The sequence below is a fragment of the Lepidochelys kempii genome, chromosome 9 (genome assembly GCF_965140265.1).
Source record: "Lepidochelys kempii isolate rLepKem1 chromosome 9, rLepKem1.hap2, whole genome shotgun sequence".
Classification (NCBI taxonomy): domain Eukaryota; kingdom Metazoa; phylum Chordata; order Testudines; family Cheloniidae; genus Lepidochelys; species Lepidochelys kempii.
This window is the reverse complement of record NC_133264.1, coordinates 58,428,151-58,446,674: the sequence shown is the minus strand read 5'-3', so window position 1 is coordinate 58,446,674 and position 18,524 is coordinate 58,428,151. Positions and strand designations below refer to the sequence as shown.

The window sequence follows — 18,524 nt, the reverse complement described above, 5'->3', positions numbered from 1 at the left end:
TGTATTTTAAAGTTGTGCCTAGTAGAGGGAAATAGGCCTCTTTTATCAGTGAATCTGAGGTCTCTCCCAACAACACTTGCTTTCCCTTAGTGAGAGTTGTGGGGTAGGGAAGGATGTGCTCTGGAGCTGGGGACTTTTTGCCTCCTGGACAGGATAATTAGATAAGTGATCTCTCCAACTGATGAAGCACAAGACACTTCCAGCCCATTTCCTGTGATAAAAGATCTCATGGGTGGGAGGTTACAGTAACAGAAGTGGAAGGATCTTTTCTGGGACATGAGCCCACAGCTCAGAGAGAGCTCAGGGCAGCATCTGGTCTGCTTGATAGCTGACAGGGGGACCTCATGCATGCTCTCTGATAGATTAGGATGCTGAGTCACAACTGGGAGGCCCTTGTGGAAATACCCTTGCCCCTCCAGCAGCTGCTGCACACACTCTGTCACTCCTCCTCAGTTCAGAACTCAGGAGGAGGAAGGAAAAGAGCCACGATAGAACTGCCCATTGGTGAGTGAAGCTGGCAACGGGGCTTGGTGTATCTTCATTAGAGAGGTCCTTCACCGTACACCAGTGGCTCTCCCACTGGATCGCCACCTGCTTCCACTCAGAGGTTCAATAGCAGCAGAGAACAGAGCAACTTGTTGCAGTGGAGAGCGGCTAGCAGTTTGAACAAGCAGAGAGGATGGCAAGCCAGTGGCACAGCCCTCGGAAGGAGCCCGAGATTGAGCTTTTCGTGAAGGTGAGTTTCAGAGACATGTACGCTTATGAATTCTGCACACTGGATTCACCCCAGGCAGGAAGGACAATGACCCACTAAACTCACCAGTTACTTTTGATGAAGTTACCTGCAGATTTTTTTGCAAGTTCTTTATCATTTCAGAGTGGGGGGGCATTGTCCCATTTGCAATTGTCAGCGGTACATATGGTCAAATAGACCCGTGACTACATGTGTGTGTGCACAGCGATTGGCAGAAAAGGGTGGCAAGCATGCCCAGACTGGAGGAATTCTGAGTCTGGGCTCTGCAGGGATCTATGCATTCTACTGCATAGTGCCAAAGGAACCGTCAGGTTATAAAGTTATCACGGGGATCAAGTTCTTTTGGTGTGACGTTGTGTTGTTAATTGTTGTTATGCTGATATAAATCATATGTACAGCAGTGTAAATATGGCATGTGCCTTACAGAGACAGATAAGGCGTGATCCTGTCCAGAAGAGATAACAGACAATAATACAAACACATTCATTCAATTTCTGCTTCTCTCCAAGTTGTGATTGCAAGACAGACTCTCTGAACTGCTCTGTCTCTCTTTTACTCTGTCTGTGTCAATTATTCAGCTGACAGTTTTGCTGTAGAAATGTTTTCCCCTCAGTTAAGTGCTTTGGGGATGGATTTCCTTTGGAACACTTCAACTCCCCTCTTCAAAACATTCTTAACAGAAGTGGAGAGAGCAATAAATAAATCAGATATCCTGAATTTCCAAATGAATGTCTGAGAGAGAGACATGACCCTGAACAACTTCCATAACTTTAAATTCCCCGGCCCTGTGCTTGTTACTTGGCTGGCCATTGATTACACCATCACAGTAATAGAACAACACGTGACTTTATCTAGGGCATTTTGATGCAAACAGCAAATGCTCAAGATTTGAGGCTGCAAATATTGTTGAGATTCTGAGTCTTTTAAAAAGAAATGTTTAATGTTCTAAAAGTGTCATTTAAATGAGACAGGAGGTTTTATTCCCCAACTATTACAACAAATCCTTCCCACAGCAAATAACAGAAGGCTATCTCGGTCTATGTTAGAAATCTAGGGACTCAGACTCCACTCTCATTGTTGATGTACAGGACTGTCCAAAGTAAAATTATTCAGGGTTAGGTAAAAGATATTATCTGTCCTTAACCTCTCAAAGCCTAGGCTAAGCTGCTGAACATAGATACTTCATTAAGATCATCTCCTGTTTACTGTCCTTCAATTGATAAAACCAAACTTGTCCCAGGGTATTTTGCTGGTGAATTCAATTCTTCTGTGGTTCCCTGTTTTATCACTGTTACCTAGCTAGTCCCTAACTATCTTAGGGAGAGGCAGGAATATGATACACAAGATTGTTTCAAAACTGCATCAGAATCAAGGGGCTTTTTATTAGAGAAGAGAAACAGAAAACAAACGGTTAGTCAGTACTTCCCCTAAAACTTACTTAATTTAGCAGTAAAAACCCCCCTTGGAACAAGTAGTACAGTGGTAAACTAACAGTCCCCTACTGTAAGTCTCTTTGTTTTAACCATCTTTGGCAGGCAGGCTTTAATGAAACAGGGTCTGATCTAAAGGGGTGTTGAGCAACCACAGATCCCAATGGGAGTTGTAGGCACTCAGCACCTCTCTAGATCAAGAGCCAGATCCTGCTCCCCAAGTAACACTGGAGTAACTTTAGAATTACACCCCATTCACACCAGTGTTGGTGGGAGAGAATCTGGCCTTAAACCCCGACACTGTTTTGTGTGGGAGAAGAATCCTGTGAGATGCTGAGTGCTTCCCGCAAGGTGCCGAACACGTAGTTCCAAGCACCTTACAGGACTGGGTGCTTGGCACCTGGTCTAGTCTCCTGGCAGAGATATTGACCCATAGGACATGGATGGTGTGATGCATCTGCCCTTTTACCTACCTTTGCTAATGTTTCCAGAGTGGCAGTTCCTGAAGATCTATTGGGAACTTCTTGGTCTTGATTTTTCTTCCTTGTAACTCATGCATCTTCACATGGTAAAAGCTATTATTTGTGATCATTATTTCTATTCCTGAGGCATACACTGTTGAGCCAGGCACTGTACAAACACATTGTAAGAGACAGTCCCTGGCATGGCCCCTGGGCATGTCTTCATTGCAGTTCACTTGAGTTAGCCATACTCAATTTACCCCTCTGGAGTTAGCCTCACGTACGTGAGAACAGCCACACGGAGGACTAACACTTGAGCTGTTGTATCCACACCAGCATACATTGCATTCACTCATGTGTGGCAGGACGGCTGCTGGGGGCCATCCGATGGTTCTTTGCATTATTGTAGGCTGAGCCACTCTATGATCTCTTTGTCAGTGGGTTGTGGGGAAACTTGCCTCTCCTTTCTGGGCACAGGGGGAATTGTGGGAAGGTCATCAGAGAACTATCAGCACTCGAGTGACGCTAGCCTGCATTCACACTGCAGAGTGGTCATACCAGCAGTTGACAAGTTGTACTAACTTGAGCTTTACCCTATACCCACACTTGGGCTCATCTACAGGAAGTAACAGCATCACCACACTAGAGTCAAAAGTTTTGTGTCCGGATGGGACTCGAGTTATAACTCAAGTCAACTTTGTGGTGAAGACAAGACAGACAGGGTGGGAGAAAGGAATGATTATCTCGATTTTATAGATGGGGAAGAGAGGCACAAAGACATTAAGGATGTATTTTAAAGACACCAAATTTCCCTTGATTTCCAGGGGGGTTAGTGCCTGAATACCTTTAAAAATCTGACTTGAAGTGACTTGCCCAAGGTCACACAGGAAGTCTGTGTCAGAACTGGTGATAGACTGGCCACTGCCTGAACTGTTAAACTAAGAGCCAAATCCTCAGCTGCTATGGATCAGTGCAGCGCCACTAAAGTTGGTGGAGCTACACCAATTTATATGAATTAAGGATCTGTCTGTCTGTCACTGGACTGGCTTTTTTCTACAATCATCATTCTGTTGTTAGAATTCAGCTCTGTCTAACATTACTCAGCTTTGGATTAATTTGTAAAAGAATAGAAAAAATATAGATCTTCCCTGTGCCCTCACTCTGGCACTTTGCTCCAATCAATTTCTATCTCTTCATTCCCCCTTGGTCGGCAAGATTGGTCCTCTCTTTGGGTCACCCAAGCAATAATCTTTCTGTGTATGTGGCTCTCCCTCCCCAGTGGCTGTTCCTTAGCTGTCACTGAACTCTCAAGCCTGGATGATATGGCTGCCCCCATTGCAATGGCAGGGAGAGCTCCTTCCAGCTCAGGAGTGTATTGTAAGGGGCCATTTATCAAATTGCAAATTGCACTAGCATGACGTGATATATGCCATCATGTGCCAGCAATGCCCCTCTGCCATGTACATTGGCCAAACCAGACAGTCTCTATGCAAAAGAATAAATGGACACAAATCAGATGTCAAGAATTATAACATTCAAAAACCAGTTGGAGAACACTTCAGCCTCCCTGGACACTCAATTACAGAACTAAAAGTGGCATTTCTTCAACAAAAAAACTTCAAAAACAGACTCCAGTGAGAAACTGCAGAACTGGAATTAATTTGCAAACTGGACACCATCAAATTAGGTCTGAATAAAGACTGGGAGTGGATGTGTCATTATACAAACTAAAAACTATTTCCCCATGCTAATTTTCCCCCCTACTGTTACTCACACCTTCTTGTCAACTGTTTGAAATGGGCCACCCCGATTACCACTGCAAAAGTGATTTTTCCTCCTGCTGATAATAGCCCACTTTATTTGATTTGTCTCATTAGAGTTGGTAAGGCAACCCCCATATTTTCATGTTCTCTGTATATATATATATATATATATATCTTCCTACTGTATTTTCCACTCTGTGCATCTAATGAAGTGGGTTTTAGCCCATGAAAGCTTATGCCCAAATACATTGTTAGTCTCTAAGGTGCCACAAGTACTCCTCATTCTTTTTGCTGATACAGACTAATACGGCTATCACTCTGAAACCTGTCACCATTCTTTCAGTACCACTTGTATTGTAGTTGTGGAATTAGGAGACCATTCACTCCTTGCAAATAGGTCTCCATAAATCAGCAGGTAATGACTTCCAGCTGTCTGTGGCCTAGTCTGAATCCAAATCAGCCATCTAGCACCGAAAAGCTCAGCTTCTCATTATCAGTGGCTATAGGGTAGCCAGTCTCCATCTTAGGTTTACGGGTTTGGTATTTTTTCAATTCTCTGCAGTAGTAAAGATCTCGGAGAAAGGCAATAAAGCTCTCTAAGCTTTCAGCACCCAGAAGATTTTCCTCATTTGTAAATATGACTATTTGAAAAGATTTTAGTTATTACCTTTTTTAAAATCGACAAGTAGGATTTTGTGAGCAGTCCAAATTATTTTCTTACACACCCATTAAAAGAGGGGGTGACAAACACAGCAGATAAGGGCATGAAGCGGAGGTGAGGCAGAAGAACGTCTGAGTGCTGGTAGATATACCAATTGATTTTTAAAAATCATATTAATTCATTTGTTCATATGTAATCAGTTCATCCCATTTGGCCTACCTTTGTTGCCATAATTTCATTATTTGTCTAACCTATAGGAGTTAGGCACCCAAATACTTTTGAGGATCTGGACCTAAATTACTCCATTTCTCTTAATTCTTTTATTCTGATCCCCCGCCCCCATTCTGTAAATGGTGTTTGCTTCAGCAGCAAGAGGGCACAGTCCTGCAAACACATGGGCTTGGCTTTCAGTCTCTGAATAGTCCTATTGACTTGGGTGGAAATGCTCAGGGGCTTAAAATTAGGCATGTATGCATTTGCAGTGCTGAGGCCTTATAGTTATTAGTGGCTTATTCCGGTTCCATATGACTCTTGAGATGGAAATTATTGATTACACAGCTGTTTGATCAGAAATCATATCAGAAAATACTCTTGGGAGAATATTCATTTGAATAGTTTCTTTTCAGCATAGTAAAGGTAAGGGGGGAACATTTTTAAATTGCCATTTTGTTTATTTAAACCTTCAACTTTCCTTGGTTTAATTCTGATGCACTAGTTGTCTTTACAAGAGTCTGATGGATCAGGGTAAAATTTCCAAAGGTGCCTATGTGAGCAGGGGCCTGATTTTCCAAGCTATGTAGGTGCAGGAGCCTAAAGCTGCAGACAGATACCTAATGGGATTTCTGAAAGCCCTAAGCAGGCTGGGTGCCTCACTCCCACTGAAAGCCCATGGGAGTTGGGTGCCTAACTTGTGTGGGATTTTTAAAGTACCTCTTAGGCACCTAGCTGCATCTTTAGGCACCTGAGCACCTCTAAAGTCTGGCCCTTGACTTTCAATGGGACTGAGACTCCCGCAGTGCCTAAGCGTATGTCAACACTGCAATAAAACCCCTGCGGCTGGCCTGGGCCACCTGATTTATGGGCTCGGGCTGCGGGGCGGTAAGATTGCTGTGTAGACACTGGAGCTGGCCAATGCCAGCGAGTTAGGGGCCTAACGACCTTTAAAAATCTACCCTTAGGTACTTCTGAAAACGTCACCCTGAGAGCCCAGTGCGGCCTGCAGAGCCTGCTGTGCTGGGACTGATGCCCGAGAATGAGCCCAGCTTATGGATTTATAAATGTGGAACCCCCCAGCTGGCGTTATTACAGTCACTTTTCAGAGTAGAACCCCACTTGGAGAAGGGTCCAACAGTTTGAGAATTATTATAGCCTTGTATTGAACGATCCCACCTCTCCTGTACTGACCTGGGCTGGAGTCAACCCAGAGCCTTCCAAACACATGCAAGACTCCTGGAGGAGCCTGTCTAGATGTATTTGTTTATTAGGATTTCTACAGAGAATGAGGGGTGTAATCTGTGTCTGACAAGGTAGCCCCAGGACTTGCCCAGTAGGCTTGCAGTGTTCTTCATTTTTGTTGCACTGGCTGAAGACTGACTTTCGTTTTTAAAAAGGGAATTGTTTGTCTGGTTCATGGAAAATCTGAGCCTTTGGGAATTTATGCCTTGTCCCTTTAAATCAGCAAGTGAACAGCGAAAAGAAAACAAACTACTGTTTTCCTGGAACATGTTAGTGCATTTTCTCCCACACCCTCCCTCTTGAGTTTTTCCTCCTGCCAGTGAGGAGCCTCCCTTCCTGTTGAATCCATTATCAAACTCCATCCTCCTTTTGTGCCTCCCTCCCTGACTGCTACCACCAGTGCTGAGTGTACCAGCCTCCCCCTCCCTTTCGCGCTTCCTGTCTCAAGAGCCCCTGACAATCCAGCTTCTAGAGACAGGCTTTCCAAAAATATGGCAGCAAGGGGCACAGAGAGCTTTCATACTGCCTTCCCCTCTGACCCAGCTCCCACCAGGAAACAGAAACAATATCGCACTGGCTTACAAAAGAATCACCGTGAGTGGTGCTGGTTCATGAACCCAGCAGCCCCACTAGGGGCATGGCCCACCTGCTCTGATGACAATCAGTGTTGGTGCATTTCAGGTGCTCAGATGCCATGGTGACAAGGGTGGTATAAATAGCTAGATGTAGCTCACGAAAGCTCATGCTCAAATAAATTGGTTAGTCTCTAAGGTGCCACAAGTACTCCTAGTCTTTCAGGGGGTTGCTTAAGTGTGACTTGATAATGTTATGTTTGCTTTTGTATGCACTGGAGGGGTTCAATGCAGGCTTTCTGGGCTAGTGAATCCAGCCTATGGCCACTGCCACCTATAACTTATACCTCCCCCCCTTACACAACTCCTCTGACTTAGCTCCCCAAGCCTGTGTGAAAGTTAGTGTACTAGGGGCTAATTACCTCCTGCTTTGCCTCATGTGTGATCATTCACAATTGTGCAAATGAGCTGTGAACTGTCACCAGATCAGAATGCTAGGCCTACATCCATGGCCCCGGCAAAGCTCAGAATGGCATGGGTGCTGTAGTGGCCACTGCACTTCCCCGGTACTGGGCTGTCTATGCACTCGGCTTCCCCCACCTCTCCCCTTCATCTTCCCCATGTAATTTCAAACAGCCTGATGCCCTGTCTCTGTAATGGACCCTCAACCTCTAACCACCCCCAGACTTCTGGGAAGGGATTTCCAAAATACAGACACAAACCTAGATCTGAATTTCATGCTTAGGTGTCTCTCTGTTTAATGGGATGGACTGGACCCCTGAATCCTAACATATCCCTTAAAAAACCTAAACACATATGCAAATGGTGTAGCCTGGGCCTATATCTAGATAGACTATAAATGTGCCATGTGACTTAAATTATAATTGCTATGAGAACCATCTGAGCATCTCCCATCTCTGGTCCATTTGAAATCTCAACAATAATGTTGCATTGAATCTCCTTTTTTAAAAAAATGGAGAGAAAGGCACCTTTGATGATCTGGGCCTAACTCCCAATGAAACCAGTGAATCACCCGTTATGCTGCCACTGCCTGTTTACCAAGCCCGGAGCTGTGCTAGCAGCTACTTGCCCAAAGCCACTTGCAGAGGCCCAGCTGTGGGAGACATCTGATGCCCAGTGAGCAGCATTGGTCTATTTTGCTCCTTCTGCAGGCTGGCCTGGATGGCGAGAACATTGGGAATTGTCCCTTCTGCCAGCGTCTCTTCATGGTTCTGTGGCTCAAAGGTGTCAAATTCAACGTGACCACAGTGGACATGACAAGGTAAGGGAACAGAGGTAATTCTTGCCAGTGAGACATCCAGAGTACACAGCAGGAAAGCTCAGGGCTGCCCCTTGGTTTGTGTGCACCAACAAAGTCTCTAAGGTGCCACAAGTACTCCTCTTCTTTTTGCGGATACAGATTAACACAGCTGCTACTCTGAAACAAAATCTTAGTGTCATGTGGCTCAATTGCTCTTCAATCTACACTTCAGATCTTTCCCACTGTCAGCATCACGTTCCCTTTCATTACATCTGCCACGTCACTGGCATAGATGTAGTTGACTGGCATCATTACGAGGTCTAGCTGTGACCAAATTCTCGCCTCACTTATGCACCCTCCCCCCCACCCCTGCTGACCTCCATGGAATTACACAGGGGATAAGCCTGCAGGGAATTTGGCCCCAAAATCAAAGTTCAGGCCATTGTACCTTAAGCAACTGGGGACACAATGTGAACAACAAACATTTGTCCATGGAAATTCATGCAAGATGTCCTGTAGTGACAGGGCCATGACAAGATGGCAGTCAGCCCTCTTGGCAAATTGAAATGACTACACATATCCCATGGGCTGCCAAAGATGGATATCCCAATGGCCAGCAAAGTCAATGGGAGCTGTGAACTCAGGGTATAATTTGGCCCTTTATCTAGAGCGCTCCCTCTGCTGATCAGCATGGCTCTGGCTCCAAAACACGAGGCCCATGATTCCTTTTCACCACTGTGTCTCCTCCATGTACTAATCAGTGTCTCTCAGTATTTGATGCCTTCACCATGTGGTGTTTAAGAGCAGGTTGGACAAACACCACTCAGGGATGTTCTAGGTTTACTGGTCCTGCCTCAGTGCAGGGAGCTGAATTAGATGACCTCTCAGGGTCCCTTCCTGTCCTACCATTCTATGTTCTTCTTGGTGGTTGTGCATGGTGGTGAGATGAGATTGTGACACTGCACTTGCAGTGAGGCCTTCACCTCAGCAGTGAATCCCTCTTTTTTTTTTTTTTTTTTTAAATTCATTTCAGGAAACCTGAAGAACTGAAATCTCTGGCTCCAGGGACCAACCCTCCATTCTTATTGTTCAACAAGGAGCTGAAAACAGACTTCATTAAGATCGAGGAGTTCCTGGAGCAGATGCTGGCACCTCCTAAGTATTTAATATCATAGTATTATGTACTTCTTTTCCACCTTCCAGCCAGGAGATATGAACTGCCACCAGATCAGAACACTGGGCCTAGATCCGTGGCTATGACAAAGCTCGAATGGCATGGGTGCAGTAGTGGCCATTGCATTTACCCAATTCTGGGCTTCCCCCGCCTCCCCTCTCACTCCTTGCACTTTGCAAACATTGATCGGTTCAGCAATGGTACTCATCTTGTTATCTTGTGTGGTGGGGGCACGGACAGAGGCAGAGAGAGGGACTGGGAGCCAGTGGCAGCCAGAATTTTGGAGCCCTGGTTCTAGTCCCTTGCTCTGAGCAATGTATTGCTCTCTCCATGAAGGTATTGCTCAGGCCAAGGTACTGCTGTGTGTCCCTGGGAAGAAGCAGAGATAGGCTTTTGCCTAGTGTGAGACCGTTGGTTTAAGGTTGTGACCCCCCACCCCCTTCCTCTATGAATAGCTAAGCAGCAAGGAAACAGTTTGGCCTGTGAAATAACACAATGGAAGGAAATTCACTGTGTGATCTCTGGATGCAGGCAAAGAGGGAAAGGGGCTCGACAGGCAAGCCACAGGGGTGGGGGATGTGGTGAGAACGTGCAGGTGGATCAGTTTAGAGTCCCAAGAAGCAGATGCCGTTATTTTTGAAGCAGGGGAGGGGAAGGGATTCAAAAACCTTTTTTCTGCTTGTTTTTGAAAGGGGCAGGTGCATGTAGCTGAGCCAAAGCGAACACTCCAGCCCAGGGGTTAGGAATGCAGCCAGCTCCTGGCCGAGCGGTTATGATGCGCTCACTCTTGGCTCTCTCCCCGACCGTTCACTGCAGTGGTAAACAGGAGACACCTTAAAGGGCCGGAACAGTTCACAGCTGGGGCTTTAGGACAGATCCTGAGCTGTAGAAAGTTGCGTGGCTCTCCCGAGTCTCCCCACCTTACGCCCCTGATGAGTTACCAGCTGTTGCTGGCTGCATGGCTGTCTGGATGGAACCCAAAGCAACACTCTTTGGATAGGAGGGAGCAGAATCCTAGCCCAGGGTTCCTCCTTCAGCTCCATATTGCCCTGAAAACTCCCCTTTGTGCCTAGTCAGACTTTGGGACATACCTAGCTAGAGGTCATCACTGCATGACCCTTTCCAGCTTGCACCCACGTCCCAAGCAAGCTGGCATGCGGGCACTCCAGGAGCTCATGCTAGAGGAATCCAAGGTACCCTCTAAGTCCTAGGGCCAGATCTGCAAACGAGCTCAGCACATTGGGCACATGTTGGGTGCTGGGATCTTTTGCAAATCTGTCCACAGTGGCGGGTACTGAGCCCCTCTGAAAGCCCTGGCCTGAGAGGCCAGATTCCTGTGGGAGTTAGGGGCTGAAATGCCTCTGGAGGAGTGCACCCTTAGCGACCATGGGACACACCAACGCTCAAGGCTCAAGCGTTTCACTGGGCGACTGCTGAGCACATGAAACACTGAGGCTTTGCTCTCCATCCTCACTCACCTCACAGCTTTCAGCCCAGAAGGCACAGCACAGAGATGAGGCAGGTGTGAGTCTCAACTCAGTGCAATGGCATGGTGCAGTCCTGCCCTCTCTTCTCCCAGACAAGAGCACTTACACCAACGGCTTATAGATTAACTCCTGTACAGAGTTCAAAGCTCTTTAGCCCCTCAAGTCTTCCCCTTCTTCTGGGAGCTAATTCAAGCCTCTTCCCCTAAACTCAGGAGTCCCACAGCCTCCTCCATGGCCTGAGTAATAATCCAGGCAGGCTTACTTCCCTTGCATTTTCAGAGTCCGCTAGCCCCCCTCCTGCCCTGGGAAAGCTCAGCCAGCAGTAGTGCTGATCTCCTGTGGAACCTCCTCTAGGTACACCCGCTGCCAGCTGAACTACCTTTCCCCAGGTCCAGGCACTTGTTAGCTGCCAACCAGCCACCTGGGCATGGCATTAATAACCTACAGGTGGGCTGAGCTGGGGTTGCTCTCCTTAAAGGGGACAGCCACACTGTGACAAACACACTCATGGGAAAAAGCATATTACCTGCTCAGATGGTCTGGTCTAGTTACAGGACAGCACCCCTTGCCAGGAGAGGTTTTGATACCTGCAACAGTGTTATGTTGGGACACCCTTCAACCTTCTTCTCTCATGCCTCACCCCAGGCCACTGGATAGGTACTGGAGCTGCTAGCCTGCGCTGCTACAGCTTTGCTGCTATTGCTGCCGGAGCTAGCTAGGTCAGAACCGGCTCGGGTCTGTCTACACGGGCTGCATTCCCCGCTCTGACTGCAGTGTTGACAGACCTTGAGTCTGGCAAAGCCCATCTTGGGGCCAGTGCAGGGCTGGGCCTAACACAACAGCTGAGCTGATATTGGCATGCAGGGTGTACTGGGATACCTCGAGAACAAAAGGCATTTCCCCATGGGAGCTGTGTGAGTTTCCATCTCCCCCTCCGTGCCAATCTGTGCACACCTATCTGAAGCCAGCATCCTGGAAGTGCCAGCAGAGCTCAGAGCTTCCCTCTATCCCTTGGGCAGGAAGCTAGATGAGGTTGATCATTGCAGGACTTTATGCTTTTGAACCCATCTCAGTCCTCGTGGGTTTTATAGTCACTAGAAGAGAATGCAGCTGAGTATCCTTCTAATGGCAGAGTGAATTCTCCATATATGACTCTGTGCATTTATCTGTTTAAGGTACCCACACCTGAGCCCCAAATACAAGGAGTCCTTTGATGTGGGCAGCAACATCTTTGCTAAGTTCTCTGCATACATCAAGAATCCCCACAAGGAAGCAAATGAGAGTAAGGAACCCTGGGGTATTTTTATTTATTATTCTGAGTCCATCATTTCCCCTGGAAATTTACTTCCCTGGATCCTGAAGCAAAACCTATTAGAAAAATAGCTCGCTCAGCCAGGGGGATCCAGAGGGTGTCTCAGCTGTCCACAGTCCCTGAAGCTGGGGATGTTGGTGCACAGAATGGGAACTACAGAACTTCCAGGAGAGGTGGGAGGAATGCCTCTCAGCAGCAGCGGCAGGGATCTAAAGGTGCTGAGTATTGGTGACAACTCCTGTGTGCAGGATTCCTGCTCTTTGAGAGGGCATCCTATGGCTGGGCTGGAGTCCCCGCTGTCTCCCACACTCCACCCACCCAAGTGATGCCCCTGGCAATTAAAGCAATAAAGTGGAAGGACGGAAGCAACCCTGCCTTTCACCCAGCACCATTTGAGGATCATGATCCATAGCTCGTGCTGTAAAGGCCTGGAAGCAGCATAGCATCAGGATAGGTGGCTGTTAAAGGAGCAGCTCTGATAGCTCTGCCTGCACAGAGCCCTGTTCTGTACACACTCTGAGCAGTTCTGGCACACCCTACTGGGGGCAGCGGGACATCGCACTGTGTTTGGTGGATCTGGGCTTGGGGAGGCCGTCTACCACTGGTTTGGCCAACCCCCTCTAACCAGTCCCTCTCAGAGAAGGTGGCAATACGTATTAGGGGCATGTTCAGATCCTATAGCTCTTTGGAAGGTGCCGAAAGGATATATTCTGGGGTTTCTCCACCAAAATCCCAACAGTGGTCCCAGGTGGAAACCCCTCTTCAAGTATGGCCCAGCTCAATGGTACAAGTGTCAGGGACTTGTCTATGAGGGTGGAGATTTTTTTGGTGGGGGCAGGGGCGTGGATTGTGTCTATACCTACACATTGGGGCAGGTTCATTATCTCATGCCAGGAGCCCTGACTGTGATCTCAGTTGGGCTGGTGTAGATCAAGAGTAACTCTACTGAAATCAGTGGAGTTGCAGTAAAACTGGTGGGTGTGAGAGCAGAATCTGCTCAAGGTCTTTCACACTAACACTGCGGTTTCTCCTTGGGTGCAGATTTTGAGAAGGCTTTGCTGAGGGAGTTCAAACGCCTGGATAACTACCTGAACAACCCACTCCCTGAAGAAATCGACCAGGACAGTACCGAGGAAGTCCTGGTCTCCAACAGGAAGTTCCTGGATGGGAACAGGCTGACATTAGCTGACTGCAATCTGCTGCCCAAGCTGCACATCATCAAAGTAAATCCACCTGCTAGCTACAGAGGCCACAACCTCTGGGTCAAAGGGCAGGCCAGCACACGAAGTATGGGATTTTCAAAAGTGCCTTCATGCCCAGGGAGTGCAAGGTCCTGTGACAGTTAGCAGGACTTGTGCTCCTAAATCACTTAGGCCTACCTCCTCATTGAGATCAATGCCAGTTAGGCACATGTACCTTTGAGGATCTGGGCCTTAGGGGCTTGGGAGAATCACCTCCCAAAGCAGTACAGGTTCCTTTACACTCCCAACTAGAGCCAGCTCACCATATCTGACCTTGTGAAGCTTTGGGGAGCTGAGGCACTGTCCAATTCCAGCTCAGAATATTCTGACTCAAGCCTGTCTGTACTCATCCCCTTTGGCGCCATCCCCTGCTCTCTGTCTCGCCTGTCCCTTCAGTAGGGCATTTAGCTGAGCAGTGGACTGGCAAGGGAGGCTAGAACAGCTGAGCCAGGTCTGAGCATTAAACATGGGTGAATTTCATCCCAAGGAGAGTGAAGGAAGCTCTATCACTCGAGGGATCTAAAGCTAAACAGGAAAAGCACTGGAGAGAAACCTGTAGGGACAACCCCACTCCAGCCCCTGCTCTTCGTGAGGGACCAACAGTACTAGCCAGACCCAAACACAGTACTGTCAACCAAAGTCTGGGCAGCTCCTGGCTAGCTCTCAAAGGCAATGTCCCAAGTAAAGGTTTCACCCCTTCTGTCCAGTGTGAAGCTCTGATGTTATTTTCAGGAGTATGGCTTTCACAGCCAGTACTTTTGGAAGCGCTGGGACACCTTTGTGTCTCTGGTTCAAAGCCAGACTGGGTGGACAGCTCCCCTCCTGCCTGCAACCCTCCCTTGCTTCTGGAGTTAATAGCCTTGAACCCATCGATCTCATCCATGATGAACAATAAGTTTGAAATTAGGGAGAGGATTGCTGCAGGAACAGAGCACAGTGTGTAATAGCCATCCCTGACATGCTGGATAGATGAGCCAAGAAAGCTGAGATTTTGAGCTTCAAATCTGGCTGTCTTCTTCCTCTGAATGGGGGTATTGATCCAGAAGGAACAGGAGGGATTTGTGCGAACTCAGTGGACTTCACTGTTTCATCCACTTCATGATTTTCACTCCCGCTCTTACATGGATTGCCTTGGCCAACCTTTAGGGGGCACCCTGGGAGTTCCAAATCAAGATTAGTTGCTCATGGAGTCCTGTTTGGTCCAACATGCTACAGTGAAACCTCAGAGTTATGAATGCCTTGAGAATGGTTGTTCGTAACTCTGAACAAAATGTTCTGGTTCTTTCAAAGTTTACAACTGAACAGTGATGTAACACAGCTTTGAAACTTTACTCTGCAGGAGAAAAATGCTGTTTTTAACCATCTTAATTTAAATGAAACAAGCACAGAAACAGTTTCTCTACCTGGTCAAAAATTTTTTTTAAACTTTCCTTTTATTTTTTTAGTAGTTTACATTTAACACATCATTGTAATGCCTTTTTTTTTTTTTTTGTCTGCTGATGCCTGATTGCATACTTCCAGTTCCAAATGAGGTGTGTGGTTGACTGATCAGTTCGTAACTCTTAGGTTACCCTATAGCACCTATAGGCCCCAGCTGAGACTGGGGCTCCATTGTGCTGGGCATGGCCCAAGGTGGGATTATTGTCCCCGTTTTACAGCTGTGAACTAAGGCACAGAGAGATTACGTGAGTTGCCCAAAGTTGCCCAGGGAACCAATGATGGAGCTGGGAAGTGAATCCTGAGTTTCTGCATGCCAGACCAGTGCTTTAACAACAAAGCCTGTGGGCTTCCAGGTCCATGGGGCCAGATCTTATCCTGATACCCAGAAGTCTAATAATCACCTGCATTTTCTCACCCTTCACCCGTCTAGATTGCTGCCAAGAAATACCGTGACTTCGAGATCCCAGCGGAAATGACAGGCATCTGGCGCTACCTCCACAATGCCTACTCCCGTGATGAGTTCAGCCACACATGCCCAGCCGACGAGGAGATAGAACGCACCTACGCCAGCGTTGCCAAGAAGATGACCTAGGGGGCAGCTGGTTTTTGAAACCCCTCTTTCCATTGGAAACACTGCCATGAAACCTGCCTTCTTCTGAATGGCCACGCCAGTAGAACAGCCCAGTCCTGTCACCTGCAAACATTCAGGATCTAGGAACTGCAGGAATCATTATGATGTAATTAGTAACTGCCTTTCAGAAAATAACCCCGTGCTTCCAGCTGCTGCAGCTACCCTACTCATGTGTAGATTGACTGCACCCTGACTGTACAGCTATAATCATTGCATGTATAGAAATGGCACCACTCAGCTGCCGAGGCAGCTGCTTTGTCATTCCTTAGAGGCTAGGATTCCCAACCATTTTGTGGGCTCACCAATGTTTATTGTGCAAAACTGCACAGAGCTGGTGACCATGTGGCATAGTGCGGTTTAAGTATCACCCTTTTGAATCTGGAGGGTGGGATACAAATGATGTCTTAGATCCCAGAAAAATGGGTTTTTACAGATGCATAGAGTTTAGGCCAGAAGACACCATCAGATCATCTAGACTTACCTACCCTGTATAACACAGGGCATTACATTTCACTCACTTACCCCTACTTTGAACCCAATCACTTGTGTTTGGCTAAAGTATATTTTCTGGAAAGGCATTTGAAGACATTGAGAGATAGCACAGGGCTGCACCAGCGGGGGCTGCTCTAGGTCAGGAATGAGGTGCCCTGGAGGAGCTGTGTGAAGGCTCTAGAATGGGAGGCTCTGCAAGTCACAAAAATACCAACAACAGACATTGAACTACAGTGCCTTCCCCTCCTCCGATACCAGGTTTCCATTGCTCTGTCTCCAATGACTTCAGCGGAGCTCCTCCTGAGGCATGTAGGTGTAGGTTCGAAGTGGATCAGGCTCACACATATCACAATCTCAATACAGAGCACCAGCAGCAAAGAGCCATTTCTTATACAAAGTTCACCTGGTAAGTGTCAGTGATCAGCTTGGAAACTCTTGCAAGAGAACTGCCCCGTCTTACTCCTGGAATGTGGACTGCTAAGACTTAGGTGCTTCATCTCCAGATCTCCCTGACCCCCTGCAGCAACACAGCTTGACCAGGAGAGGTTCCCCTTTCAGATCCAGGCAGTGCAGGAGTTTTCCATGATTGGGCAAGAGACTGTGAACTTTCTTTCCCCTGATCCCACACAAGCTGTACCCACCTGCCCAGCCAACCAGGGTGGACAAAAATTGATTTACTTTCTAAAACAAAAGGGTTTTTGTAATTGATGTGCAGCGTATCAAGGTCAAACTGTGTGTGCGTGTGCACAGAGCACCCAGGTCCATTTCTACCACTGGGTGAGCCTAGCACAGTTCCACTGAAGGGTGACTCCAGCTGAGGATCTGGCCTACATAAGCATGGAGTGACTGATGCTTGCTCAAGAAGTATGACCCTTGAGGCCCTTTTCTACCACTGTGACCTTGGGAGTTGCTACTAGCTCCGGCATAGTCCAGGAGGCAAATGATAGAGGTTTCCTGGGAGGGGCTGGCTCAGTGCTCATGGCCACACTTTCCCCTCCTCCATTAGATTTGTGATGCTGGCGCCTCCTGCCAAAATCTGTACCCAGGAATCTGTCCCCTCTCCCCAAATAATACAGAAGCTAATGGCAACATAGATATTCTGTAGAATGCAATGGCATGCCTATAATGTACTAAGCATTACAGATCTGCACTGGGCACTGAGATGGTAAAAGCCCCCTAGAAAACTCACTAAACTTCTCTCTTACTTGTACTTTTGCACTAAAAAGTGTGTACTCGCAATTCTGCTTTTGATATATTTGTTAGTTTCATTAAAGTGATAATAAACTTTATTTTATATACAACTTTCACAACGCGGCCCCAGACTGCTGTCCAGGAGACGCTGAGAGCTAGAGAAGGCAGTAGAGCATAAAAAGGTGTCTGGTTGTGCTGGGAACATGAGAAAGTGAATACTAATTGCCCTTCTAAAATAAACAGTAATAATAACCTCCATTTTCTGTGCTGTCCCTTGTGCTGGATGGATCTCAACATGCTGTACAGACTAGAGGGATATAGACACCACCTGGAAGGCAGCCTGCTCTTGGGTGGCACACCGCATCTGCTCTGCATCCCCAGTTCTACAGGAATTCCACGGCCCCTGTAATTCCCTCAGAACCTGCAGAATGGGAGAAGCCACAGCTGCATAGCAACAGCTGTGGTATCCTTGATGATGTCACTCACTTGCATTAGGAACAGTGCAAAGGAAGGGGCCTGCTGACCACACGTTGGTTGAGGACATGGCCCTTCATAGGGCTCTCAGGCCCCTCAGTTTTGGCAGCATGGCTTGTCTCTTTGCTGTGCTGACATTAGTCCCCTGTTGATATCTGAAGTGCCCATGCCACCAGTGAGGGGTGCAGAGCATGTAGGGGGTACTTACTGCTGGTCAGTAACCTCCACCCTTGCTTTCTGCACCATGTGCTTGGATTTGGGGGAGGAACACTCTGCATCCAGGGACTGATCCCTGACTCCTCCCCAAGGGGTAGGCCCCATCCCCCATTTCACCATGTCCATCACAGCACCAATCCACGGCAAACATGAGTCTGTTCAGCAGCAGCAAGCTGTAGCCACTGGTGCTTTTAGCTCTTGAGGTCCCCAGTTCAGTCCCTGGTGTGCAAGGGCCTCCATGTTGCCTGAGCATTCTACACAGTGCCATCGGATGCCACCATGCAGCAACATTTCCTGCCTTGCTATGAGCCTGTTATGCTTCATTTACTTCCACCTGTTTCCTCTGTGCAATGCAAGGGAGGGAAGTAGAGGGGCCAAAGACACTAAACAAGATGGACTCAGAGAGTAAAGAGAAAGAGCCAAACGCACAAGAAATCAAGAACGTGTATTAAACATGTCAGGGTTTATTAAATAAAATAGCTCCGAGTGGGGTTAAGCCACCAAGTGCT

General features: G+C 47.4%; 1 protein-coding gene across 1 annotated transcript; it reads left to right on the top strand.

Moving 5' to 3' along the window:
* The first annotated feature begins 309 nt into the window (after positions 1 to 309).
* On the top strand, positions 310 to 17,423 carry CLIC2 (chloride intracellular channel 2). Its single transcript, XM_073360583.1, has 6 exons — positions 310 to 736; positions 8,269 to 8,378; positions 9,391 to 9,516; positions 12,194 to 12,300; positions 13,372 to 13,553; positions 15,442 to 17,423. The coding sequence occupies exons 1-6, from the start codon at positions 680 to 682 to the stop codon at positions 15,601 to 15,603; spliced, it is 744 nt and encodes a 247-aa protein (XP_073216684.1). The 5' UTR covers positions 310 to 679; the 3' UTR covers positions 15,604 to 17,423.
* Positions 17,424 to 18,524: the final 1,101 nt, after the last annotated feature.